General features: G+C 31.3%; 1 protein-coding gene and 1 long non-coding RNA gene across 5 annotated transcripts; one reads left to right on the forward strand and one right to left on the reverse strand.

Annotated features, from left to right (window-relative positions):
• Window positions 1-761: 761 nt before the first annotated feature.
• Window positions 762-6,343, reverse strand: LOC112791518 (auxin response factor 3). 4 transcript variants are annotated; one of them, XR_011880350.1, is made up of 11 exons: window positions 5,378-6,343; window positions 5,021-5,077; window positions 4,442-4,603; window positions 4,107-4,191; window positions 3,916-4,006; window positions 3,665-3,829; window positions 2,943-3,062; window positions 2,784-2,859; window positions 2,452-2,611; window positions 1,313-2,359; window positions 762-1,196 (listed from the first exon to the last, which is right to left on the reverse strand). XR_011880350.1 is itself a non-coding variant. In XM_025834377.3 (11 exons), the coding sequence occupies exons 1-10, from the start codon at window positions 5,717-5,719 to the stop codon at window positions 1,530-1,532; spliced, it is 2,088 nt and encodes a 695-aa protein (XP_025690162.1). In that variant the 5' UTR covers window positions 5,720-6,343; the 3' UTR covers window positions 762-1,196; window positions 1,519-1,529. The 4 variants fall into 4 exon arrangements, 2 of the variants coding, with proteins under 2 accessions (XP_025690162.1, XP_025690161.1); XR_003197232.3 differs by having other exon boundaries at window positions 4,442-4,615; XM_025834377.3 differs by having other exon boundaries at window positions 1,519-2,359.
• LOC140183878 (uncharacterized) lies at window positions 5,968-6,619 on the forward strand. Its single transcript, XR_011880351.1, has 2 exons — window positions 5,968-6,100; window positions 6,338-6,619. It is a non-coding gene; the product is annotated as an uncharacterized lncRNA (long non-coding RNA).
• The last annotated feature ends 20,530 nt before the right edge of the window (window positions 6,620-27,149 follow it).

The following is a 27,149-nucleotide window of genomic DNA, read 5'->3' on the forward strand; positions in this document are numbered from 1 at the left end:
GCCTACTAATAGATGATGATAATTAAATGTAATCTATTACTGTTAAATGTCACGTACCTATACACTAAAAAATAGTTACTAAATAAGTCATTTATATAGAATAAATATTAAGATATAAATTATACATTGAAAATAAATTCAATAATATATATATAACAATCATTAAAAAATCATCGCGAGTAAAGAGGAAAAACACGCTGATACTTACAGCGTACGAGAATTTTATAGTAGTAGTAATAACAACAACAATTAAATAATTAAAATTAAAATGGGAAAGAATAATTTAATGAATTTTATAATCCACAAAAAATTGTATAATTAGATGACTGAATAAATGCAAAGGTGGTTCACAATTTGTGTAGTAGTGTAGTAGGTATCTGGACACAGTAGAAGAACCGCAAATTAAATATACTTCAACTGATTACTAAGCTGTTGTATGCACTAGGTGTCATTTTGAAATCATCACTCGGATGCATAGAGAAGGACGAGTATGAGAGAGATAAATTTCGGAAAAAAAATCATAAACCACCAAGTTTGGAATTTATAGCTAAAATTAAATTTGAACAATGACGTCAACACAATATCCTTATCCAGTGGCCTACTTTTGCTTGCATCACATCAATTCATGGTGCACAAAAAGAGTCTCATGCGACCCTTCAACTTGTTTTGCGTTACCGTTTAACACAAATTGATCGTGACATAAATGAATGCTATTCGATCATGCAGTGCGTCATGTTTTCATGCCATTCGACAAGGAAAAATTATGTCATAACACAAGCACAACTTTCTAATAATCACATAAACCTGTGGGTCTAACAAGATTTCCAGGAGTGAAACCAGGAAAGTAGTGACTCACGTGGTCAAAATGTTTTCATACTTGTTTATAGGGGGACATGCTCTCAAATCATACAAGTACAAAGAAGAAACAAGAAACCACCAAAAGTATATGAATCTAAGTCAACGTGCTTGCATGTTGCATCTCATGATATAGGTTAGAGTAAACAAAGATTAATACAAGAATCCGGTCACAGGATAATGGCCAAATTCAGGTACATGTCTATAAACGTTTATTTTGGTACCCAAAATCCTAAATTATTATGCCAAAGACATTGCACTTTTGCTACATTTATCCCAGTGATCATCGCTAACATGCATTGTGCTTTCTTCTAACTTTGAAACCAATGCTGCAGTTGACCCTGCACACAATATGAAAGGAAGAATAATTTAATAACATAAACTACATGCATAAAAACTCTTCTGACATTTTCAAATTAGTCCCAGTAAAGTTAACCTCAATATATGGTGCACTCACATTGTTAACGATCCATGCTTATTGTGATCTAATCAATGGCCGTTTCATAATTGTTACTGAATCCACTAATCATACAAGTCAAATACTGTGTGCTAACAATTCCAGGTAGTGAAGTTGTTTAGCATTTACCTACAGATTCTATCTTAAGACAAGTGCACTAGAATGACATATCAAATACAGTGTCTCATAGAATGTCTTGCACTTACGTGAATGCCCTTCATTGGCAATGTCTTGTAAAAGAAGGCCCAGAATTTAATTGAAAAGTGACTGTAGAGGGGTCAGTCTCTTCATTTGCAACGGGAGCACCCTCGGTTAGTGAAAAACCAAAGACTCTGCAGTTGCTTTTACATGAAGAAACCAGCTCTTGACTTCCTCTCGGCTCTGATCTTGAATCAGGTGAACGTGGACTACCACCCAACTGATCATGCAGATTTAAAAAAGTGAAAGAATTTTTTCCTTCCTGAGCTTTCCCATGGAAAGTTGTCTCATAAGATGGGAAGGAAGCATTCGTTCCACCATCAACTTCAGAAGCATATGAACCTCGTTGAAGTGCTTTACCACCCTTCACCTGATTAGCTTTGTTGCTATAATCAGAGTTTGAAACTGGATTAAATGCTTGCTGGAACATCAACACGGATGATGGAGATGAGAGTTGACCAGATGGAAAGGGTGCATGCAAATGAGAAGAATTGCTATTCATATGCGCAGACCATCCATTTCTGGACCTTAGCATCTGGTAACCATCAAAAGCTCCGAGGCGACCATTTCCATATGGTTGGCTTGGAAGTATTTCTTGACCTTGCAAGACCTTTTGGAATCGGAAAGATTCACCAAAGCCTATGCCATTGCAGGAAGCATCGGAACTCACTTGTGGGACTGTACCATGTCCTGCTGTGGTAAATCCAGGATAGCACCTTCTTAGTTCCGATAATTGGTGACACTGAGCATTAATACCATTGACAGGATTATTAACACCCAAAATTTCTTGACCTTGCAAGACCTTCTGGAACCTTAGTGATTCCCCAAAGTCTGATGTACTGATCCCATCTGTTAGAAGTAAATAACAACTTAAGTAGCTGAATATTGGACAGGCTAAAAACTAAACCAGATCAAAAGAAAGAATAAAGATTGATGCATACTGGGAACTGGAAATTCTAGCTGTGCTGAAGGCAATCCAATCTTGCTCCTCTTCAAACCAGCTGTCATCAGGCTACTGGCAGTGGAAGCAGAACCTGATGGCTCAATCTCCCATGGAGAAACCCTGTTATGCCGTGTGGTTTCTAAGTCATCCCACCTTACCTACAATGATAAGAGAACTTATAGCTGCCATCATTTAAATCACTGAAGAAATGATGTCACATCCTTGATTAGTCCTTAAAATCCAGTAAACAAGAAACATGCTCATTTGTCAAAAGAGTTTTGTGAATGATAAACCATATTAAGCAAAGTAAGAATGATCCAAACAACATACCAGCAGGCATCTCCATTTTGATCCGGGCCATCTGACAGGATCAACATCATTAATCCCAATAATTAATCCTGTGATTCTGCCAAAAGAAGTCCAAATAAGATTTTCCATTGACAGGGTTGTCTAAGTTCATCAAAGCACAGGAACAAACCACAAACAAACCTTCGATCTGCAGCATCTTCGGTTTCAAAACGCATCCTGAACCTCATTCCAACTGAATATGAATAATCAAGGCTCTTCAAGAATTTGTGGACAGGTATGATGAAGTCTGATGAACTAACCCTACAAAGAAACAATTAATTATAGTAGACAATAATCAGATACCAGGCACACCAAGGCAGAAATCTTTAATGTTTAATAGTATATGGGGCCATTAACTTAATGAGCTGAGACTGAAGAAAAAGCAGGAATCTTATGTTGCTCGGCTAGATATATCAGAAAATACTGGTTGCGTAATAAGGTTTTGCAGAAGTACCAGAGGGTAAATAACCATGCTATTGGCAAAAGAAAATGAGAGATTTTGAATAATGATTGAATTTGAAACAGGGTAAATAAAAATTATAGTGACAAATTAAAAATTACAAATTGAGTGACATTCAAAAGGAGATCTTCAGGTGAAAAAGCTTAATGTATAAGCAGAAACAACTTAGAAAATTGGCTTCACAATTTCTGAGGGATGTTGCCAAGAACTTTACTGTAGCTTGTTTTAGTCTATAAAACCAAATCTCCTGTTCAGTTGTTCGTTTACTGTGACGATATGGGAAGATAGTGATCGAATGAATATCTCTCTATTTGATATATAACTAAACATCCTTCTGAATCACATCATATTCAGTTTCCATTTCAACAACCTGGAAACAGAAGAGAAAAACCAGAAGAAATACCTTGGGTTATAGTGAACACTGAAGGCACATCTTGAAGACAGAGCATTAATCACTTCCACAGGAGTGCTATGATTCAACTGCTGGTGAGGGAGAACTGAAAATTTACCATCACTTTTCAATTGACCTGCCCTACGAATTCCCAATCTCAGTTCACCATCTGCCCCCCTATCATGAAGTATAAAATGTTGGTTATGTCCTTCTTATAAAGACTAGTTAATATTCAATGTTTGGTAGAATTTAGATCTGAATACCTAAGAAACAGGACAGCATCTCCAGACACCAGCTGCTTCTTGTTCACAAATGCACTCCATCCGGTGGTAAGCAAATGCCTTCGTGGCTGCCCTGTTCAGACGAAACAGGAAATACTAATGAAATACACAAACAGCCACATATCCACAATCTCACTGTTTTCCTTAGAAAGAAAAGAGACACCATGACATACCCCTGTAAATATGTCGAAACTTCCATTCCCGGCCATGCAGATCCTTTGCTACAAGCTCTTGTGATGGCCTCTGTTGACTATAATCCTGAAGTAACACTGAGTTATAACTTATATTCATAATTATTCAAACTACGGATCTTACCTAATCCTAGGAAAATTGATGCCAGTTGTTATGATATATGAAAGAAAACTTCCAAATTCTACAACAGTGTAATTTCAATACATTTACAAGGGCTAGCTTAACATCAGTAGATATAAACAAAATGCTAAAAGTAGAATCAAGGAAACACTTGATCAAGGTCACTTTGAAGTGAACGTATCCTCATTATAATTACCAGTGGAGGAAAGCAATCTTCAGCTGCACGACGGGGAACCGAGAATCCACCATGAGTGCTGGTATCAGAAGCTGTCAGAGTCTTGCAAAACATGTGGGGTGTTGTTGCCTTCATCACAGCATCCGTGTCCTCCTCTTCACCATCAGCCTCAATATCCCCTTCCTGAAATTTTTGCTGTACTTCATATAAACAACAGCCAAGTTTATGCAAAATCAAAGTTTAAGAAGGGCACTCAATTTAGTACCAATCTCTTTTCTTTAACTTTTATGATTATGTAACAATAGAATGTGTTTTATAGTTCCCTTGTTCAGTTCAGTTGTAAGGGTGTGTTAATGTGTTTAAATGACTACTAATACCATTGAAAGAGACACTGAACAAAACCTATAGCTATGTTGTGTACTTTTGACACCTTTGGATTTCAAAGACTAGACACTTGAGCTTTACCTTAATTAAGCAAATTCATGAGAATTACAATTATCACAATCTTGTCAATTTTACTTAGCCCCTTAGACTTAGGTACAGTATCGCTTTCCCTGGAAAGGAGCTGAACAAAGGTGAAAAACCATGAATGAGCCTCACCTCATTTTCAGGAACAAGCAAAACCTGGCAATACACTTCATCACTCCCTTCCTCTGCCTGCACACAAGAATCACAACGCACAAACATCACATTACACGTAAGAATTTCCAAATAAGACGAACCGAAAGCTCTCTATTCTACATGACTCGCCCTAAGCAGTAAGAAGCAGAGAGGCCACTGGGTAAAGAACGTTCATAAAAATTCAATCCTTGTTTTTTAAATGAAAAAGTATAATTTTGTGATACACACACTTTGACCCCCCATCAAGCAAGCAAAACCCAGATAAGATACGACAGAAAAATAAATCAACTTCACTACAAAATAAAAGAACAGAGAGCAGAAGAAGATAGTACTGACATGGAGCTTAACATCGAGAACGCGACAGAACACATGGGGTGGGATGCTGTTATTGTTGTTAGAGAGAGGAAAATCGTGAAGTTGCTGCTCAGAGTGTCCCTGTGGGAAGTACACAACAAGAGTTCCCTTCTTCGGCAACGAGATCATTGAACCTGCACACGCGTGCCACAGCTCCAAACACACGGAGTTAGAAGAAGAACCAGGAACAACCGGAGCTGAAGCTGAAACAGAAGCAGTGCTTGTTCCCGAGTGCGAGGAGGAAGAAGATGGAGAAGCAGCGTAGGAACCATACGACGGCGTTTCATCGTCCTCCGTGGTGTTGAGATCAATCAAACCCGCCATGAGAATTAAAATTTAAAAGAAGAAAGAAAAGAACTTGTGAACAATGGTAATGGAGTAGCAAAAGGTACCAACTTGGAGTTGAAGAGTTGGCGTGGAGAAGAAGAGGGAATGGGGAATGGAGAGAGGGATTTGAAAGAGAAGAAGGGTTTCATTTCATTTCATGTTCTCATGATGGGTACTGCATTTTTTCAGAGAGCTAACTTTGGCATTTGCTAAAAAGAAGCTGACCCAATACTCCCAAAAAGAAAGAAAGAAAGAGACCCTCTCTCTCTCTCTCTCTCTCTCTCTCTCTCTCTGATGAATTTCCTTTTCTTTCTTTCTTTTTTGGGTTCTTTCTTCCTTTTACTTTTGTTTCCTGGCTTTGAATGAATGAGTGAAATGGTCTCTCTCTCTCTCTCTCTCTCTCTCTCTCTCTCTCTCTCTCTCTCTCTCTCTCTCTCTCTCTCTCTCTCTCTCTCTCTCTCTCTCTCTCTCTCTCTCTCTCTCTCTCTCTTGGGTACCATCAAATCATGCTTTCATTCCCATTTATCTCATCAAAATCCTTTTTTTTCATTATTTTATTTACTCTCTTTTAATATATTTTGTTTTACTTAAATGTTTTATTTTGTTGGTTTGCAGGGTGAAGCAGCAGGAGGAGCAGTGGTTGCAGCTGCTGCAATGCTGAGACTGTTGGGTGTGATGTGTGGCAGAGAGAGACAGAGAGGGAAAGAAAGAAAGAAACAAGCAAGAACAATGACTGTACTGTAGACTGTAGTAGTAGTAGTGGCTCATGCATTTTATAAGAGCCTTTTATTCAATTTTCATTGGTGAAAGGGCCAATTACAAAATATCACAAAATTAAATAAATAAAAAGAATGTACGGCCTTCTCCCTGTATTTCCGGGGGGGATGTCTATTCTGTCCCCTTCTATTTCACCAAATCTCACTCTTATCCCTTCTTCTTTCTTCTTCCTTTGCCTTACTCACTTACTGCTTAGTAAAATCAATGCACTACTTTAGATTACCACTCATTAGCTCTGGTTTTCGATTTCGTTCTCCCTCATATGATTATGCTTCTTGCCAATGGCCTTTGATTGTGAATAGATTTCCCATCATTTTTAGCACAGGAGACTAGGAGAGTCTTTGTTTTACAGTATTTGGAGGCAAAAGATAGAAAAAAAAAATTTATACACTAAAATTAGTTCATATATATTTATATATAGATATATATGTAATTTAATTTATTTTTAATATATATTTTATATTTTAATATATATTTTACTTTAATAAATAATTTTAGTGTATATTTAATATAATTAAAAATAAAAATATTTTTTATTTTTGTTAGTTTGAGTAAAAGCATTACAAAAATATTTTATGCACGCCAATATAATATCTGACATTATTTTAGAATTCTAATATAATTGTTTTTTATAAAGTAAAATCTGATTTTATACGTGCATTACATCTAATTATATATCTGAGTTAATCTTTAAAATAGTTTATGAGGATAATTGTATACATAATTTCAAATAATTTTTAAAATTTTAATTACATTAACTAAATTTTAAAAAAATATATCACGTTAATATCTAATAGCACTGGGAATCAATCGATTTAAAAAGTTAAGGAAAAACATAATGTATTTTTATCATTCTCAATAATGTAATTAATACAATTGAGATCTTAAATACTTTCTTAATGTAACTAATTTCAAGAATCATTTTAAAATTTAAGCCTATATAATATTATAATTGCATCATAATAACAAAATCATGAACATATGTCTATACAGAAACGTAATGCAAGCATAATGATAATATTGTTCTAGAAAATCTAAGTTGAACCTGAATAATTTTAAGGCACTCCATTACCACTTCTATGAGAGACAAGTGCAAGATAAGTGAGTTTGGATGTGGAAAGTTGCATGCTGTTTTTGGGAAATTCATCCTTCATTTTGGAATTTCTGCCTACCCAAGTTTTGACTTTTCCTTTAGGGTCCTAACTATTATTATTAGCTAGTTTCTTAGAACGAAAGTAACGGCTAATCCTGGTCCCTGTGCCTAACCAATTAGAGAACTGGCAAAATGATGATCAACATATCTTTATGCTTTTCATAGTTTAGACCCTCATTTTTATATATATAGACCTAACCATTTCAAATGTGGAGCAGCTATTTCATATCAGTTCTTTTTAGGCCAACCTTTTTACAATTTTGGAAAATTAAAAATTCATATATAAAATTTATCTTTAAATGTTTTTTATTAAATAAAGACTATTGTATTTTTTACTAAACAAATATTAACATTTTATTTTGTCATACATTATATGAAAAAAATAATTAATTTAATTATTTGTTGAAATTGAAAAAGCATTTAAAATATATAATCTGTCATTCTATTTATCATGTCTAATAACAGATTACTTTTTAAAAGGAGCTGCATTATTCTCAATTTTGCTAATACTCACACACACACAGACTAATTAATAAACAAGATTACAAGAGTATTTATCACTTAATCAATTATATGTTAATTTTGTTGCCTTGAATTAGGTGTCCATGCCTAGCTACCTCTTTAGCTTGTGCCTCCCTACAAAGAAAACTTCTATACTTTCTGCTGGGATTATTAATTATTTAATTACCTGCTCTTATACTTTCACACTGTTTAATTAACTAGTATTCTATGAATTTCTCCATTATATGCAGGAAAAGAATTGAACGTGGTTGCGTTAAATACCATTATAAAAAAAACGTTAAATATTGTCAGATTTATGATTAGATTTAGTATTAAAAGTTAACGACGAATTTGCCGATAAATTTGACAATAAATTTATCGAATAAAAATATTACCATCAGATTTAATTTTCCAAAATAAATTTGCTAGAAATAATTGAAAAAAAAAAGGAAAATTGGCGTGCCAAAAATAATTATATTTAATGGACATACTGTATACTATATTTTACTATCTATTATGATATCATGATCACAAAATAAATCTTTTAGCATATTATTATACGCCTCTAGTTTAACATTAATAGTATATATATATATATATATATCCTGAAATTTGATATTCAACATTAAAAAATCTCAATACCGTTAGTTGACATAGTTTATGTATGATGTTAGAAATTAGTTATATATTGAATTTTATTAGTTTAAAACTTTGAATTTTGTTATATATTGGTTATCTATATTGAATTTTGTTAGTTTATGTACGATGTTCTTAAAATTTTGAATTTTGTTAGTTTTAAAATTATTAAATTTAAATATTTAATATTATATGTTAAAATTTTAAATAAATTTTTTTAAAAAATTAAAATTTAAGTTTGGTTAAACCCATTGGTAACTATTAATTTAATTACTAATAATAAATAATATATTATCGTCAGATTTATCGGGAGAAAAATTCAACAGTAACAAACTCCAAAAATTTTGTCAATTAAAAGTTTATATCTGCCGTTAAATTCGTCGATAATTAGCGACGGACAAAAAAATCTGCCAATAAATAATTACTGACGAAATTTATACCGTCTAATTTATGTTAAATCTGATAATAAACAGATTACCAACAGGTTTTTTTAATAAATCCGACAATATATGACAATTTTTTTACAGTGTACAACAACAAACTAATTTTAGGATAATAAGACATTACTTTAAATAACCTACAAAAAAAAAAGAGATAACACACAAAGAAAATGATGTAAAGATATATATTAGGCAAAAATTATAAAACTGTTAAGTTTTGATAGTTAAAATTAAAATTAATTTTATGAATTCTTAAATAGTGAACATTATTATATAACAAGCTAAATCATGAAGATGATACTGCTGTATTCTACTTTTTTCCTTGGTGTCGGTAACATTAATATAATTGATATCTTACTTGTTTACTCCCTTAAGAATTTGAAACTTCACTGTTATAGCCATATCCACCCTAAACTCGAAATCTACCTTAATTTGATCACTCAAGTTGTGTCATCACCTAAATTATTGGCAACTCATAACAAATCATTCTAGTAGTATTACTCTTCAGTCTTCACAGACAAAACTTATTATCATATCCGTTTTTTCATGCAATTCATTTTGGCGGCATATATAATTCAAACATATTCATATTCTACTACACTACTTAGCATGGTTTTTTATTTATTTTGAACTACTGATGCACTTGCGCTTAGTTCATTATTTATTAAGTGATGATCCACGTTCTACATACAATTTATTCACGAAATTCAAAATAAAGACATGCTGCTATAGTTATATCTATTATACAATGAAAATTAATTAGAATATATATACCTTTTAGTTTTATATTTGTAAAAAAAGAAAAAAAACCTTTTTCTATTTTTAAAATTCGAACAAAAAATATCATGGTTATAATATAAATATTTACTACCTAAACTAATGGGTAAAAAACATAATTAATAAACCGGCTGAAGAAAAAAATTACGGAGATCCCCAAAGTTAAAAATGTTAAGTGTATCTCCTATAACTACATTTCTATATAAATCGAATGAGTTATATAATGTCACTGCATATAATAATAATAATAATAATAATAATAATAATAATAATAATAATAATAATAATAATGTAAAAATTCACATATAGATCTTTACGTGAAATTTTAATAGTTGATAACCGTTAGATAATTATTTAGTCAAATTAAATCATCTAATGATTTTTGACTATTAACTTTATATAAATATAACTGTACCTGAGTTTTACCTATTAATAATAATAAGAAAAAATATAGGTAGACAATGAAAATACTAAATAATATGATCAATGGATATATCGGATGTTTTCAATTCACTAGGTGTGCGAATGATTATCTTAATATTAAAATTTAGGTGGGTTATTTGGGAGTGTAGTGTATTTTTACTTTATTTGACCAATTTTAGAACTCATTGTTCATATTGTTCACAAAAATTACCTAGCAAAGTCCAATAATAATAATAATAATAATAATAATAAGGAAAAGTGTGTTTGTTCGTGACAGTGTAACTCACAACCGACAGTCACATGCATGGCTTAAATTAAATAATAATGTGGAAGAGAAGAAACAAACAGAATTGAGAAACACAGTTAAATGTTCACTTTCAGTTCGTTTTCAATGTCCCAGGCTATATCCTAATAATGCACAAAATTGTTCGGAGCAACACAGCATACACAGTGTACCAAAGTTCTTCCTGAAAAAATCATGCATTATTACTATCCCACCAATTTTTTTATGAAAACATTAATTTATTATTAATCTATATATATCATGCAATAATCAAATAACACACGCCTTTATTTTCCAGTGTGATAGACTTTACTGAAAATAAAATGAAAAAACAAAAAAACAAAGCAAAACTAGGAATCAAGTTAACAATAAAAGTAGCATCCACATATAAAAATGATGGAGACAGACAAAGAATATGAAAAAGCAAACAAGACAAACACAAAACGACCACAAGTGTGTCAATTCAGACCATTCAAAGCTTAGTAAACAATTGATTTTTAATTACTTTTGATTCTCCTAAAGTACTCTTAGTATTCATCACAAATATAGCCCTACAATCAACTGATAAATTAGCCAAATGACATTTCAACAACAACAACAACAATAATAATAATAATAATAATAATAATAATAATAATAATAATAATATAAAGTATAAGAAGCTAATTTTTAGTTAATTAATATCAATTAATTCTTTATAATTCTTAAAATTTTTCATTTTTGAAAGATTTAATATTTATGATTTATAATTTATATTTTAAGATTAAAAATTTATAATTTAAAATAAATAAAATAAATTTAAAAATTGACTGATCGAAAATAAAAATCACTACCTATCATATATATATATATATATATATATATATTCCTCTACACTTTAAAGTATCTATATATAATAGTATCCTAATGAACCTAATTTCATCCCTTTTGAATTCAGTTTAACTAAGTATTGTTTAAATTGTTTTTTATTCAGATTTTTATGACATTAATTAAAAAAATAAAACAAACATATTTAAATAGATTTAATATTTTTTAAATTTAATTATACATCCAAAAAACAAATTAAATAAAATTAAAATTTAAAATTTTAATTTTAAAATTCCATTTTAATTTTAAAATTTTTAATTTCTAATACATCATAATTTAAATACACATCCAAAAAATAAATTAAGTAAAACTAAAATTTAAAATTTTAATTTTAAAATTTCCAAATCAATTTTAAAGTTTTAAATTATTAACACATCCTAAATAAAAACTCTAATTCCAGATTTCAATGATCTAAATAGTTAATGCTGTAAAATCACAGAGCTGTACATCGTCCGTCGCCTTCCTCCTTCTCCGTTGACGCTTCATCCTCCGCACCGTTGTCCTCCTCCTCCGCGCCACTGCTGCAGTCCTCATCTGTGCCGCTTTCTTCTTTGGCGTTCATCCTCGTCGCTGCTCTGTCCTCCTCGTCATTGTTCCTCCGCATCGCCACTTCCTCCACGCTAGAAATGCGTCTCAGGTATTTAGATGTGTCTGTGTTCAAATTTTTTTTACGCATTTTCTATCGTTGCTCATCTTTTTATTCTGTACTGTTGGTGGGTTCCCAACTTCAAGTGGGGCCCACACAACTTAAAAAAAATAAAATAAAATAAAATAAAAAAACAAAATTGGCTTTAGCCACGAAGAGAGAGTGAGAATTGTGTCTCACTTTTGAGAGAAAAGGAGAACAAAGCAAGGGCTTCGACGGCGAGAGAGAAGAAGAAAAATTTGGGGGAAAAGAGCATGACTATCTTGATCACATTGATTTTGTAAACTTGCTCCATTTCTTATGAAATTTTAATATGTTATTCCTGGTGTAGAGATGAACATTAGGATATAACTTATATGTTGTATTGCCTTCTCTTTTACCTGATTTGAGATACCTACTTTTGTGGAAGGCTTATGTTAATTCCACCAGTTTTGGTGATGTATTTTGTTGATTGTTGAGATGCCCTAGTGTCACTAGGAAGATTGTTTGTGTACCCATTATTCTGATAGTGAAAGATTTTTCTGGACTAGGTCCCGTGGATTTTTTGTCCCTCTTTTGGGGGTTTTCCCAAGTTAAAATTCTGGTGTCTGATTATTTAATTCCTGCCATTATATTTGTTGCTTGGAGTATCTTTGGTGTTGCCCATTTAATTGCACAGGTTGTGGGAAAATTATTTTTGGTGCTTCCGCTGTTAGATAGGTTCTTGTTTTTGAACCTTTATTAAGTTTTTTTCCCAACAAAGTGGTATCCAGAGTTTTAGTTGTTTATTTCTGTGCTGATTAAATGGAGGAAAATACTCATGGGCCGAATATGGTCAAATTGAATTTCCAAAATTATTAAATTTGGAAGACCCTCATGGAAGACATGTTGTATAGTAAGGACTTGTATGATCCTGTGGAGGGAGATAAATCCAAAGGTACTAAATCCGATGCTGAATGGAAGAAACTGAATCGGAAGGCAGTTGCTTTGATTAGGCAATGGCTTGATCTTAGTGTGTATCCACATGTTGACACGGAAACGAATGCTGAGAAGATGTGGAAGAAATTGAAGGAGTTATATGAGAGAAAGAATGTGCAAAACAAAGCATTCTTGATTAGGAAGCTTGTCAATATGAAGTATGTTGAAGGTAAATCAATGCCGGAGCACTTGAGTATTTTTCAAGAGACGGTGAACCAACTGACAAATAATGAAATCACTTTGAATGATGAGTTGCAAGCCTTGTCATTGTTGAGCTCTTTGCCTGATAGTTGGGAAGTTCTGGTTGTGACACTGACTAACTCAGCTCCAAAAGAAAAGTTGACATTAGCAATGGTTAAAGAGAGCATGTTGAATGAAGAAGCCAGAAGAAGAGAGCGAGGTTTGACTAATGCCTCCTCACAGTCAGAAGCACTTGTTTCAGAGTCACGGGGAGAAGTCAAAGTAGAAAACCTCACAGTTCTGACAGGTCAGAGAGTCGAAGCAAGTCAAGAGAAAAGTACAAGCCAAGAAAAGAGTTAATTTGTCACCATTGTGGCAAGCCGGGGCATATCAAGAGGTATTGTAAGTTCTTGAAAAGAGAACAATCAAGGGGAAGAAACGAAGACAAAGGTAAAGATAGTGATAAAGAAACTGCTGCTATTGTTTATGAAGATGTTCTTATCACATATGATGAAAATTATGTAAATCTTGTCTGTGATGATTCCACTTGGATTATGGACTCTGGTGCCTCATGTCATGTCACTCCGAGACGTGAATTTTTCACTTCCTATACTGCTGGAAATTTTGGCAAGATCAAATTGGAAGATAAAGGAGTGTGTGATATCATTGGTATGGGTGATATGTGGCTTGAAACCACCATGGGATGCAAGTTGCAGTTGAAGAATGTTAGGCATGCACCAGATATGCGGTTCAATCTCATTTCAGTGAAGGCATTGGATCAAGAGGGGTATTGCACTTCCTTTGGTAGTGAAAAATGCAAGGTTACCAAAGGGGCTCTCATTGTTGCTAAGGAAGACAATAGTCTCACTACTCTCTACCGGTTGCAAGCAAAGTTGTGCAAAGAAGATGTGAATGTAGCTGATGATTCCTCTTCTGATTTGTGGCATATACGTCTTGGTCACATGAGCGAGAAAGGACTAAGCGTCTTGGCCAAGAAGCACTCACTTCCAGTAAAAGGTACAACTTTAAATACTTGCACTCATTGTTTTGTTGGAAAGTATGCTAGAGTATCATTTCATAATTCTGGACCTCATAGGAGATCACATGTTCTAGATTTAGTTCACACTGATGTTTGCACCATGGATGTTAAGACACTAGGTGGTGCATCATATTTTGTTACTTTTATTGATGATTATTCTCGAAAAGTGTGGGCTTTTGTTTTGAAATCTAAAGACCAGGTGCTCGGAATCTTCAAACACTTTCATGCAAGTGTTGAAAGAGAAACAGGAAGCAAATTGAAATGTGTTCGAGCAGATAATGGTGGTGAATACAGGGGTCCGTTTGAAGAGTATTATAAAGGACATGGGATCAAGCTTGAGAAGACGGTTCCCAAGACTCCTCAACATAATGGAGTTGCAGAGAGAATAAATCGCACTATCAATGATAGAGTCAGGTGTATGCTCACTCATGCAAAGTTGCCTAAATCCTTTTGGGGTGAAGCGATGAAGACTGCAGTAGATCTGATCAACCTTTCTCCTTCAGTTCCACTTAATGGTGATGTTCCAGAGAAAGTTTGGAGAGGGAAAGATGTCTCCTATAGTCACCTGAGAGTGTTCGGCTGCAGGGCTTTTGTTCACATTCCAAGAGATAAAAGGTCTAAACTTGATGGAAAGTCAAAACAGTGTATCTTCGTGGGTTATGGTCACGAAGACTTTGGTTACAAATTATGGGATCTGGTGAGCAAGAAGATAATTAGAAGCCGAGATGTGATTTTTCTTGAAGACCAAACTATTGAAGATCTTGAGAAGACAGATAAGCCAACAGTAACTGTTAGACGTTCTGTTGATGATGAACCTGGTCCTTCCACTAGACCTCCTGTTGATGGGGGAGATGTACAAGTTGATAATGATGGTGATGATTTGTAGGATGAACCTACACCTCAACCTGAGGTGCCAGATGCAGAAATTCCACCAGATGTTGAAGTTCCACCTGAACCACCAGTTGAGCATGAATTGAGAAGATCTACTAGAGAGCGTCATCCTTCTCAGAAATACTCTCCTCATGAGTATGTGATGAACACTGAGACTGGGGAGCTAGAGAGCTACCAGGAAGCTATGTCTGATAAACATAAATAAGATTGGTTGAAGGCCATGCAAGAAGAAATGAAACCCTTGCATGAGAATCATACTTTTGAATTGGTGAAATTACCGAAGGGTAAGAGAGCATTCAAGAATAAATGGGTGTTCAAGTTGAAAGCGGATGAAAATGTCTCACGACTAAGGTACAAAGCTCGATTGGTTGTGAAAGGCTTTGAGCAAAAGAAAGGTATTGATTTTGAGGAGATTTTCTCTCCAGATGTGAAGATGTCCTCTATTCGAGTTGTGCTCGGATTGGCGGCTAGCTTGAATTTAGAGGTTGAATAGCTTGATGTGAAAACTGCATTCCTTCACGGTGACATAGATAAAGAAATCTATATGGAGCAACCAGAGGGTTTCGAGGTTAAAGGAAAGGAGCACCTTGTATGCAAGTTGAAGAAGAGCTTATATGGGTTAAAGCAAGCGCCAAGGCAGTGGTACACGAAGTTTGATTCCTTTATGGAAGGTCATGGGTATAGTAAGACTTCTTCTGATCATTGTGTCTATGTTAAGAAATTCTCTGATGATGATTTTATAATTCTCTTGCTTTATGTTGATGACATGTTGATTGTTGGTCATGACACTAAGAAGATTGAAAGTCTTAAGAAAGACTTGAACAGATCCTTTGCTATGAAGGATTTGGGTCCTGCAAAGAAAATCCTTGGCATGAGTATCACTCGTGACAGGAAGAATGTGAAATTGTGGTTGTCGCAGCAGAAGTACATTGAGAAGGTTTTAGAGAGGTTTAGCATGAGTAATTCCAAACATGTTAGTACTCCACTTGCTAGTCATTTCAATCTAAGTTCGCAGCAATGTCCTACAAGTGAGAAAGAGAAAGCGGAAATGAAGAAGATTCCATATGCATCTGCAGTTGGCAGTTTGATGTATGTTATGGTTTGCATCAGGCCGGATATTGCTCATGCCGTTGGAGTTGTTAGTCGATTTCTCTCTAATCCTGGCAAGGAATACTAGCAAGCAGTGAAGTGGATTCTCATATACCTTAATGGTACTTCCAGAGTTTGTTTATGCTTTGGGAGTGGCCAACCTGTGTTGGATGGTTACACAGATGTGGATATGGCTGGGGATCTTGATTCAAGAAAGTCTACTTCTGGTTATATGATGACTTTTGCAGGGGGAGCTGTGTCGTGGCAATCTCGACTTTAGAAATATGTTGCTTTGTCTACTACAGAGGCAGAATACATTGCTGTTGTTGAAGCTTCTAAGGAACTCTTGTGGATGAAGAAATTCCTAAGAGAGTTAGGCATCAATCAAGAGAAGTTTGTGTTATTTTGTGACAGTCAGAGTGCTATCCATCTCTGCAAGAATCCGACGTTTCATTCCAGATTGATGCACATAGAGGTGAGGTATCATTGGATACGTCAAGCGCTTGAGATGAAGTCATATGCACTTGAGAAGATCCATACTGATGATAATGGTTCAGATATGATGACTAAGAATTTACCTGCAGTGAAGTTTGATTCCTGCAAAGAGAAGGCGGGCTTGGTAGAGCAGCCTATCCCCACTTGAGTTGGTGAGGGAGAGATTTGTTGGTGGGTCCCCAACTTCAAGTGGGGCCCACACAACTTAAAACAAAAAAAAAATAAAGAAACAAAAGTGGCTTTAGCCACGAAGAGAGAGTGAGAATTGTGTCTCACTTTTGAGAGAAAAGGAGAACAAAGCAGGGGCTTCAACGGCGAGAGAGAAGAATAAAAATTTGGGGGAAAAGAGCATCGCTATCTTGATCACATTGATTTGGTAAACTTGCTCCATTTCTTATGAAATTTTAGTATGTTATTCCTGGTGTAGAGATGAACATTAGGATATAACTTATTTGTTGTATTGCCTTCTCTTTTGCCTGATTTGAGATACCTACTTTTGTGGAAGGCTTATGTTAATTTTACCAGTTTTGGTGATGTATTTTGTTGATTGTTGAGATGCCCTAGTGTCACTAGGAAGATTGTTTGTGTACCCATTATTCTGATGGTGGAAGATTTTTCTGGACTAGGTCTCGTGGGTTTTTTATTCCTCTTTTGGGGGTTTTTTCACGTTAAAATTCTGGTATCTGATTATTTAATTCCTGCCATTATATTTGTTGCTTGGAGTATCTTTGGTGTTGCCTATTTAATTGCACAAGTTATAGAAAAATTATTTTTGGTGCTTCTGCTGTTAGATTGATTCTTGTTTTTGAACTTTTATTGAGTTTTTTCTAACATGTACAAAATCCTTTTTTTCCTTGTAAACAATAATGAAATAAAATGGCTTGAAGAGATTCTCGTATATCTTGTAATGTTAATGTGTTTTAGATGTGCAAATTCTGAATTTTGAATGTATTTATGTTATTTTCTCAATTTTGAAAATGTATAGTTGATAATATCTACATAATTCTAATTAATAATGTTTTTATCTAAAAAATAAGAATGTAATTTAATTAAAACATAATTAAATAATATTATTTAAATCAAAAGACTAGCCAAAGACTAAAATTTAAATGGATGAGTAGCATATTTCCTTTGAATATGAGGATCCCCATCAAAACCGTGTATTATAGGTGTTCACGGGTCGAGTTGGTTCGAATTTGAGGTGAAATTAGAACCGAACCAATTGAATTATAATTGGTTCAAATTACGTGATTTTGTGTATGTATCCGAACTAAACCAAATTAATTAAGAAAAACATATTGGTTTGGTTTGAGTAATTGGGTACTCGATAAAACATAAATACATAAAAAAAAATTTTATTTTAAAAATTCTGTAAATATAATAAACATGTAAAATCAATAAATAAGTCAATAATATGCTAACAATAACAAAATACCCATAACAATCCACAATTATAGCTAAATACTTAAGTCATTATCATAATCGAAAGTCTAAACACATTAAATCTAAACTAGAGGTATCCAAACAGCAAACACATTAAAATCCAAATATATTAAATACCAAACACATCAAATTCCAAACACATTAAAAACTAAAAACAAAAGTGCAATATAAATAATCCTTCAAAGTCTTCACTCGATAATCTTTCATTCTATCAACCAAACATGTTCAAAAGAGAAGTTGTGACCTTCAAAAAATCAGCATATAATTAGCCAATGTCAATACATAAAATTGATTAATTGAAAATAATTCAACAAACAAATAATTGGTGAAAAAATATTAACCTCAAATTGTTGTAAACAACATCAACTCCAACAACTTGATTAGATATTGTTAAAGCTAAAAATTCTACTTTAACACTACATTAACAACAAAAATTGAACAAAAAAATTATCAACAAAAATAAAATTTGAACAGAAAAATTAACGCTTACTTGACCGGAGAAGATGACCACCACAGATAGAAGTGACAGCGTTGTTGACGAGTAGATGACGCCACATACATTGACGCACGTTGGACGAAGCACACTGCTGGAGAGGACGACGTTGATGAAAGACAAAGACGTTGTTAGAAAAGATGACGCTAACGGAGAAGACGATGCTGCCGCTACTGGAGAATACGATGGAGAAAACGATGCTAAAGGTCACAAAGACGATGATGCTAACAGAGACAACACTGATGGAGACGTCGACAGAGAGACAGCTGTCGTGAGAAAGTTGCTGCCAATTTGGTTGAGTGAGTAAAAATGAGGTGGTCAGAAAGCTGTGCTAGAGTTTATACCATAGGTGATTGTCGCTGCAATGTGTTTAGGTTAGAGTTACTAGGTTAGAATCAGTAAAAGACATTTATATATTTTAAAATTATATTTTATTCATTTAATTAATAAAGATTCGGGTCTACATGTTGGTTCGGATTTCGCATCTCATAACCATTACTTGGACTAATTATTAGAAAATGTCATCAGTTCGGTTAGGGTTGTACCCGATTACCCATTGATTTCAAAAAATTTAATATGTACCATCCATAAATCGCAGTTAGATATAGCGGTTTATGAGGAAACAATTATGTATAGGTGGATTATTTGTACATTATTATTATTATTCAAATCTCTCAGATAGGTCAAGGTAGAGTGAATAGAAGGGTCTTAAATTATTCTATTATTAAAAAAATTCTAAAAAATGTGAAATTTAATAATTAGACCTGTATCAATATTTTTTGGCAAGATTAAGATAATTATAATATAATTAATATTTGACCGCTGAAATAATAATATAATTATTTATCAAATAAAAAAAAAACCATTAAACTAAGAATCGAAGGTGGTGTTGCATTATTTGACCTTCTTTTAATATTTTTATTTATGACTAATTATATGGTACTTATTAATTGGTGTTTAAGTTTTATCTAACTTATTTTTTATAACAAATTTTAAATTTTAAAAATTTATTTACTTTTATACTCTTAAATTAGATATTAATTTTTAATTATTAGACACCACTTTTTAAGTATAATAGGTCAATAATAATCACCATTTATTTAAAAAATAGAGAGTACAATATTTTTTATTCTAGACAATGATAAGAGTATAATATTCAACTGTCTGTTTAAAAAAAATCATTTTTAAAAATTGTCTTAAAAAATATGTTATTTTAAAATTTAATTTATTCAAATAATTTATTTTTACAAAAAATTATTGTGGTAAAATTTAAAAATTTTATTTTTATTCTACAAGCAACAATAAATATGTATAAAAAAATATTTAAAATTATTTTTTAAAAATATTAAAAATTATTTTCATTATCTTTTGAGAGTATTTAAGGAAAGAATTTAATTTTGTATATTCTGAGAATATTAAAGAAGTTTACAATTATAATCAATCGTAAATAATCGTGTATAAAAATAGATAAATTTAATTAAATGATAGTAAAAATCTTAAATTTTTATTTATTAAAAAGTATGTAAAATTTAAGTAAAGCTTTGTTTTGCTCGCTTTCTATGACATGCTTATTTCAAGCTCAATTTCATCTTATTATTCACTTCATTTCATGCATAATTGATAAAGAAATAGAAATAATCTCTATGAATATATAATCCGCTACAAGATGCCAGAAATTATGCTATTTATTATTTTCTCATAAGTCGCTATACCCAATAGCAGTTTATACATGGTATATAACTATATACTCTTTAGAAACTACACACCCTCTAGCGACTTTTGTTTTGTGCTCTGCGTACAAGTTAAAAATCGCAATATTTATATAAAATTTAAAAAATTACAAATACGTATTTTAAAAAGTTATAATTTAATAAATTTAAACCTTAATTATTTTATTTAGGTAAGTTACCCTAAAATAGTGATATAGTAAAAATAACATTATTTGACAATGTTTGTACAAAAAGATGAAAAGGGATGGCATGTATCGACCTGCATGGAATGGCAAATTGGGTACAGTGCTTTGGTTGCGCAGTTGCACACATTACTATTGGAAAAGCCATAAACTACACACTTTTGAGAGGGCAAAGGGGTCACATTTGTGAATTCCATCACTTTTAATTATTTTAAGTGCAAAAACATGACTATAGTAACCAATCCCGTTAGTAATGAAAAGGGTGAGGTCTTTATCAGAGACTATGAATGGCCGAGGACCCAAAACACACAGAGACCCTCCTAGTTTATGGCCCTAGCCTAGCTACCTAGATGTGGGTCACACCACACCACACCACTTAGACCTTAGTGCATAATTGGTTAAAGCCATGACCCATGCTTTTTATCCTTTTCTGGAAACACTTCTCACTTCTCACTCCACGCCCTTTTTCGTGTGTGTATTTCAACTCTCTACACCCAATAATATTAATGCTGAGTTTTGATTTTGAAAATAAAATAAAATAAAATATTAATAACAAAATATAAAATATAAAAATAAATATTTTTATATTTTATTTAATAATAAATTAAAATAAATTATAAAAAAATAATTTATTTTTATTAAAAAAATTTAAAAAACATAATAATAAAAAATTTTAATTATAAAAATTTGATAAAAATAATAAAAAATAAATTTATTTTTTATTAACATCTTTGTATCTTTTTTATCAAAAAAATATAAAATACATTAATTTAATATCTATAGATATTATCAATATCTTATTTACAAAATATAACTTTATATCTTTGTACTTTTGTTTTAATATTTTATACATGTAATACAACCTAAATTAGTCACACACAAAAATACAACCTAAATTTATACTAAAATTAATCACAAAAATTAACTATATATAATTTAATTTATTTTTAATATATATTTTATCTTAACAATTAAATTTATAATTAATTTTAATATACATCTAATATAATTACTCTTTACACCTGCATACAAACACAACACGGTTAATTTTTTTATATATTGAAAAAATTTGGGTGTAATACTTAATCATTGGATTTTATGGTGTTTTTTGAAATTGTGGGAACAGTACAATACGCCCCCCTTGTATTGTATATTTTAAATTAAAATATACAATAGAAGGGGGCGTATTGTCAATACAAGGGGGGCGTATTGTACTGTTCCCACAATTTCGAAAAACACCATAAAATCCAATGATTAAATATTACACCAAGATTATACCAATATGTAAGAAAAAAATCACACAACACAATCCCCTTCTCTTTTTTTCTTCTTTTCGTGGTAAAATATTTTTTTTAGTAAAATAATGTTTTAGTCTTTATTATTTAAACTAAATCCTAATTATATTTTTAACGTTCGAAATGTTATATTTTTTTATCTTAAAAATTTTATTTTATCATATTTTAATTTTTTAGTCAAAACTAATTTTTTTAAAATATTATTTTTTATATTATTGTCTTTTTTTTATTATTCTATTATTTTAATTCTTAAATCACTACAATATTACTATGCGACTACCACTACTATATTTATGATTTTTTCCGCCGCCTAAAAGAATACGGTAATGAAAGAAAGGACGTTAAAAAAAAATAATTTTGACCAAAAGATTAAAATATAATAAAATAAGATATTTAAAATAAAAAATTGATGTTTCAAAAATTAAGAATAAAATTTAAATTTAAATATTTAATCAAAACGTTGTGAATTAAAATAATATTTTGTTTTTAAAGATTACTTTGTTAATTACTGGAAAGATGAGTTTATTTGGTATTTGTGTGATGAATTTACCTAGATATCATCCAATAATATTTAGATTCAATTTCTAAAAGAATTAAAGTCCTACTAATTTTACCTACTATTCTAATTAAATTTTAATATATATTTTATAAAGAAATTAGGTTTGTATATTTCTCTCGTCAAGCTTAAAGAAATTAATTGTGGATTTTTGTTTCTATTTGTATTTAAATTATAAGCTTTTTCTTTCTATTACACTCTCTTTCCACATTTATATTTTCATAAATTTTACTAAAAATTATTTTAAAATAATATGTAATTTATTTTTTATGATATATTTTAATTTTTAATTGGTTAATATTTTGAGTAATTTTTCATATCTAAGTAATTTTACAATTAAATTCATCTAAGTGATTTGAGTCACGCATTTTTTTTCGTTTTCTTTCTCCATTGCGCTTCTTCTTCTTCAATCCAGATGCCACGCCTTCTTTTTTTTCTCATTATTTTTTATTATTTTTCAATTTCGTTACCGTATTATCAACACCTCTTCCTCTTCCTCCTCTTGAAATTTCGTCTCCTCCTTCCTTTTTATCCTTCTCCTCCATCATCATCATCATCATCATCATCATCATCATCATCATCATCATCATTGTCTTCTTCTAATACATATCATCTTATCGTTATCATCGAATTCGAATTTATATAATAGGCAATTTTCGGTTCATTTGGTACAGTGATTTCGTTTTGAGCTAATTTTTGGTTCATTCGAGATGCAAACGTTTTTGAATTCGAATTTACAAATTGGACAATTTTTCGTTCATTTAATATTATACAATTGTTTTGTTTTGATAATATTTTCGATTTATTCGAGACGCAGGTGTTTCTGAATTCAAGTTTATATAATGGACAATTTTCGGTTCATTTGGCATTATAAAATGATTTCGTTTTGATAATATTTTTTGTTCATTCAATCACCGCAAAGAATTAGAATCAATAAAGATGTTAGCAAAATATTAGTATTGTTGGTGATGACGATAATGATGATGGAGGAGAAAGAAGAAAAGGAAGGAGAATATCAAAGAAATTCAAATAAAAAAGAAATAGGAGGAGGAGGAGAAGGAGGAAGAGGAGATAGATATGGTGGTATGGCGGTGGTGACGATGACGATAATAAAAAAATGAAAAAAATGAGAAGGAGAAGGAGAAAAAAAGAAGCGGGAGGAAGAGGAGAAAGAAGAAGAAGAAGAAGAAGAAGAAGTCCCGCAGTGTAAATTAAATAAGTTGGATGAACTTAGATGTTTATGGGTTTGTTTGGATGAGTTTCTAGGAAAAGATATTTTTTCGAGTTATTTTTTTTAAAAGATCTTATGAAAAAGTAAAAGTAATTTTATGTTTGGGTATCTCATGCAAAAAATCTTTTTATCTATCAATTATGTTTGGGTATAATAATATAAAAGTATTTTTTATTTATTTATTACATGAAAAATATCTTTTCTTAAAATTTTTTTTTTAAAAAAGATGTAAATTACAACTTTTCAAAAAAATATATTTTTTAATTTTTTTAATATTTTTGTTTTTACTACTAGAAATTTGTCAAACATACTAAAAAATTAAAAAAATTATTTATTAAAAAAATTATTTTTATCAAAATAATAATATCCAAATAAATACGTAAAATTATTTAAATGTATAAAAGAACTCTAATATTTTAACAACATCCCCCAAGTTTTTTCCGTTAAAATTTCAAACGAAAAAAAAAAAGGAAGAAAACTCATAACGTTCTTTTCTCTTTCAACATAACGGTTATCACTTTATGTACATTAAATTTTTCATTTTTATTGAAGTAAACCATTGTTCACCCCATGCATGTATCTTTTACACTTTAAACCTTCCAATGTTTTTATGTTCATTACTTTCTTAACATTAAAATCAAAAGGTCTTTCATCAATTTTCATTCTTTTTGTTTCACCAATAATCTATTTAATTTTTACCAAAAAATATCTATACAAAAAATATTATAATGTAATCATAAAAGAGTCCGTTATTTTTTTCATTTTTTTTACTGTTGAGCTTTATGTTTTTGTTTTGGTGACTCTGTTGAGCTTTATGTTTGAATCCTAATTTGGATTCAATCTTCTCTACCACGGTAATTAATTGAATATCTATCATGATTATGCTTTTTGTTTTGTTTGACAGAAAAAAATTTGAAAGAGAGATTTATTTATTAATATTTGTAAAAATATACAATAATCTATTATAATAAGTTAATTGTAACTAATTCTATTAAAATTAAAATATTAATTATAGTTCAATTTAAGCAACTCAAATTATTGATATAGTCAATAATTAAATGAAGAATAAATTATACTTTTTGTCCTGAAGTTTGCTAAAAATTTTAAAAATATCTCTAAATTTTGATTTGTTTTAATTTTATCATTCAAATTTTCGATTTGCATAAATTTGATCCTTATTACTAATTTTTTGATAATTTTTTTTTCAAATATACCACTTAAACCAATCATCATCATCATCACAATCTTCTTTGTCTCTTTTCATCCTCGTCATCGTCTCTACTGTCATCGTTATTATTGAGCAACTATTGTCAACCTCCTCCTTCATCGTTACCGGCCAAATCTCTCGTTTTTCCTTCTTTCTCTTTTTTTCTCTGACTCTCCATCACCATCATCTCTGTTGAGCCCCAATCTTAGATAACCACTAACTTTTTTCTTCTTCTTCACGTAAACCCAGCACCGTCGAAGCCATTGTTCTTCTTCTTTCTCTGTTTGTAAATCCAGCCTCATTAATTATTAGTACTAGTTGGGTCAATACTTTTTTTTTGTTTCAGATTTCACACAAAGCAAAGCAAAACCCTTTTGCTACCACACAAACCTGAAACCCTGACCCCAACAACAAAGTTCCTTCCTTTCAATATTACCCGTACTATACCTCATTGAAAAATTAATAACACACAAAAAATATGTGACAAATAACGAAACATGATCCATTTTAACACACTTCTTTTCATTTCTCAAAATGCCAACATCCAAAACAAATAAATTTATTATCATGGCCATGATCATACTCCAACCTCTCTTCATCCCAACAAAAAAAAATTAAAAATTAAAAAAAAGAAAGAATAAAAAGAAAAAGAAGAGGAGGATGAGAAAAAAGACCACATCTTTAAACACTTACATCATCAAAATTATGGTTTTTTTTAAACTCCATTGTTGAGAAAAGATGCATGCTTTTGGAAATTTCAATGAACATATTGAGAGTGAAAAGTGGTAAGAACATTGCTAGAGGGATCCCTGCGAGAAGAGCTCCTCCAAAAACCGGTTCCATAGAACCTATCACACATCTCATTCTCTGTTTGCTAACAGAAAAGGAGGAAGAGCGATGGCTTCAACGGTACTGAGTTTGCACGTAGAAGAAGAAAAAGGGTGGTGGTCATCGAAGATTGGGGCTCAACAGAGATGGTGGTGATGGAGATGGAGTCAAAGAAGAAAGAAAAAAGTAGGAGAATGAGGGGTTTAGCCGACAACGATGGAGGAAGTTGACAGTGGATGCTCAATAATGATGATGGTGGAGAAGATGGTGAGGATGAAAAGAGAGAAATAAAGAGAGACAGAGATGAGAAGTATAAGAGAGGGGTATATTTGGAAAGAAAAATATTAATTATCAAAAAATTAGTAATAAGAGTAAAATTGATGCAAATCGAAAACTTAAAGAACAAAATTGAAACAAATCAAAACTTAGGGATATTTTTAAAATTTTTAGTAAATTTTAAGAAAAAAAAATATACTTTACCTTTAAATTAAAATATCAACTAATCGGAAATTAACGCATCGTATAAAATAAATTATATATTATTTTAAAGAGAATTGAGTAGAATTTAACTTATATTTTAATAATCAGAATTTTTTTAATTTTTTAAATATTAAATTTAAAAGCTATGGGTTAGTTAAGTTATAAAGCAACGTGCGTGTCATTCAATTAATTTTATTTGAGTAAACACTTAATTCGGTCCCTGTCCATATCAAATTAGGACAACGCGATCCTTCACCAAAAAAGTAACCTACGTCGGTCCCTGTCTATGCATAAAATAACTCATCGTGCCCCCTCCCATGTATTTCCGTCTATGGACAGGGACCGACTTGGGTTACTTTTTTTGTAAGGGATCGCGTTGTTCTAATTTAAAATGGACAGGGACCGGATTTGGTGTTTACTAAAAAAAATATTAAAATTAGTAGTGTTAAAAAATTGAAAATTTAATATTATAAAAAAATTATATAAAGACTACTTGACTACAGTTGATATTTTAAAAATTATTTTTAGCAAGTATAGAAATAAAAGTGGTATTTTGTCTAATATTGATATTTGACAATTGGATACGCAAGGGATGTTACTACAGCGTCGTCAAAGATTCGTGTAAGCATGGCGCACATATAGTGCTCAACACGTATTTTGTGTTTTAGTTATGACTTATGATCTACCTTATATATTAGACCTATTCCACCTACAGCAATATCCAAATTTTTTTTAATAAAAGGCCAATTTTCAACAAAAATATCCAAATTTTTTCTTATAGAAAAAAATTAAGCCATGATATTCTTTCATTTTTAAATTAATTCTTAT

This window comes from Arachis hypogaea, chromosome 3 (assembly GCF_003086295.3).
Source record: "Arachis hypogaea cultivar Tifrunner chromosome 3, arahy.Tifrunner.gnm2.J5K5, whole genome shotgun sequence".
NCBI classification, from domain to species: Eukaryota; Viridiplantae; Streptophyta; class Magnoliopsida; order Fabales; family Fabaceae; genus Arachis; species Arachis hypogaea.

Bases quoted from the DNA above. Each gene is read 5' to 3' on its own strand.
- LOC112791518 (XM_025834376.3), bottom strand. From the start codon at position 5,719: ATGGCGGGTTTGATTGATCTCAACACCACGGAGGACGATGAAACGCCG. The intron at 2,860-2,942 runs GTTTGTTTGTGG...TTCTTTTGGCAG, and splicing joins GAAGATGCTGCAGATCGAAG to AATCACAGGATTAATTATTG. The intron at 2,612-2,783 runs GTATGTTGTTTG...TTATCATTGTAG, and splicing joins CAAAATGGAGATGCCTGCTG to GTAAGGTGGGATGACTTAGA.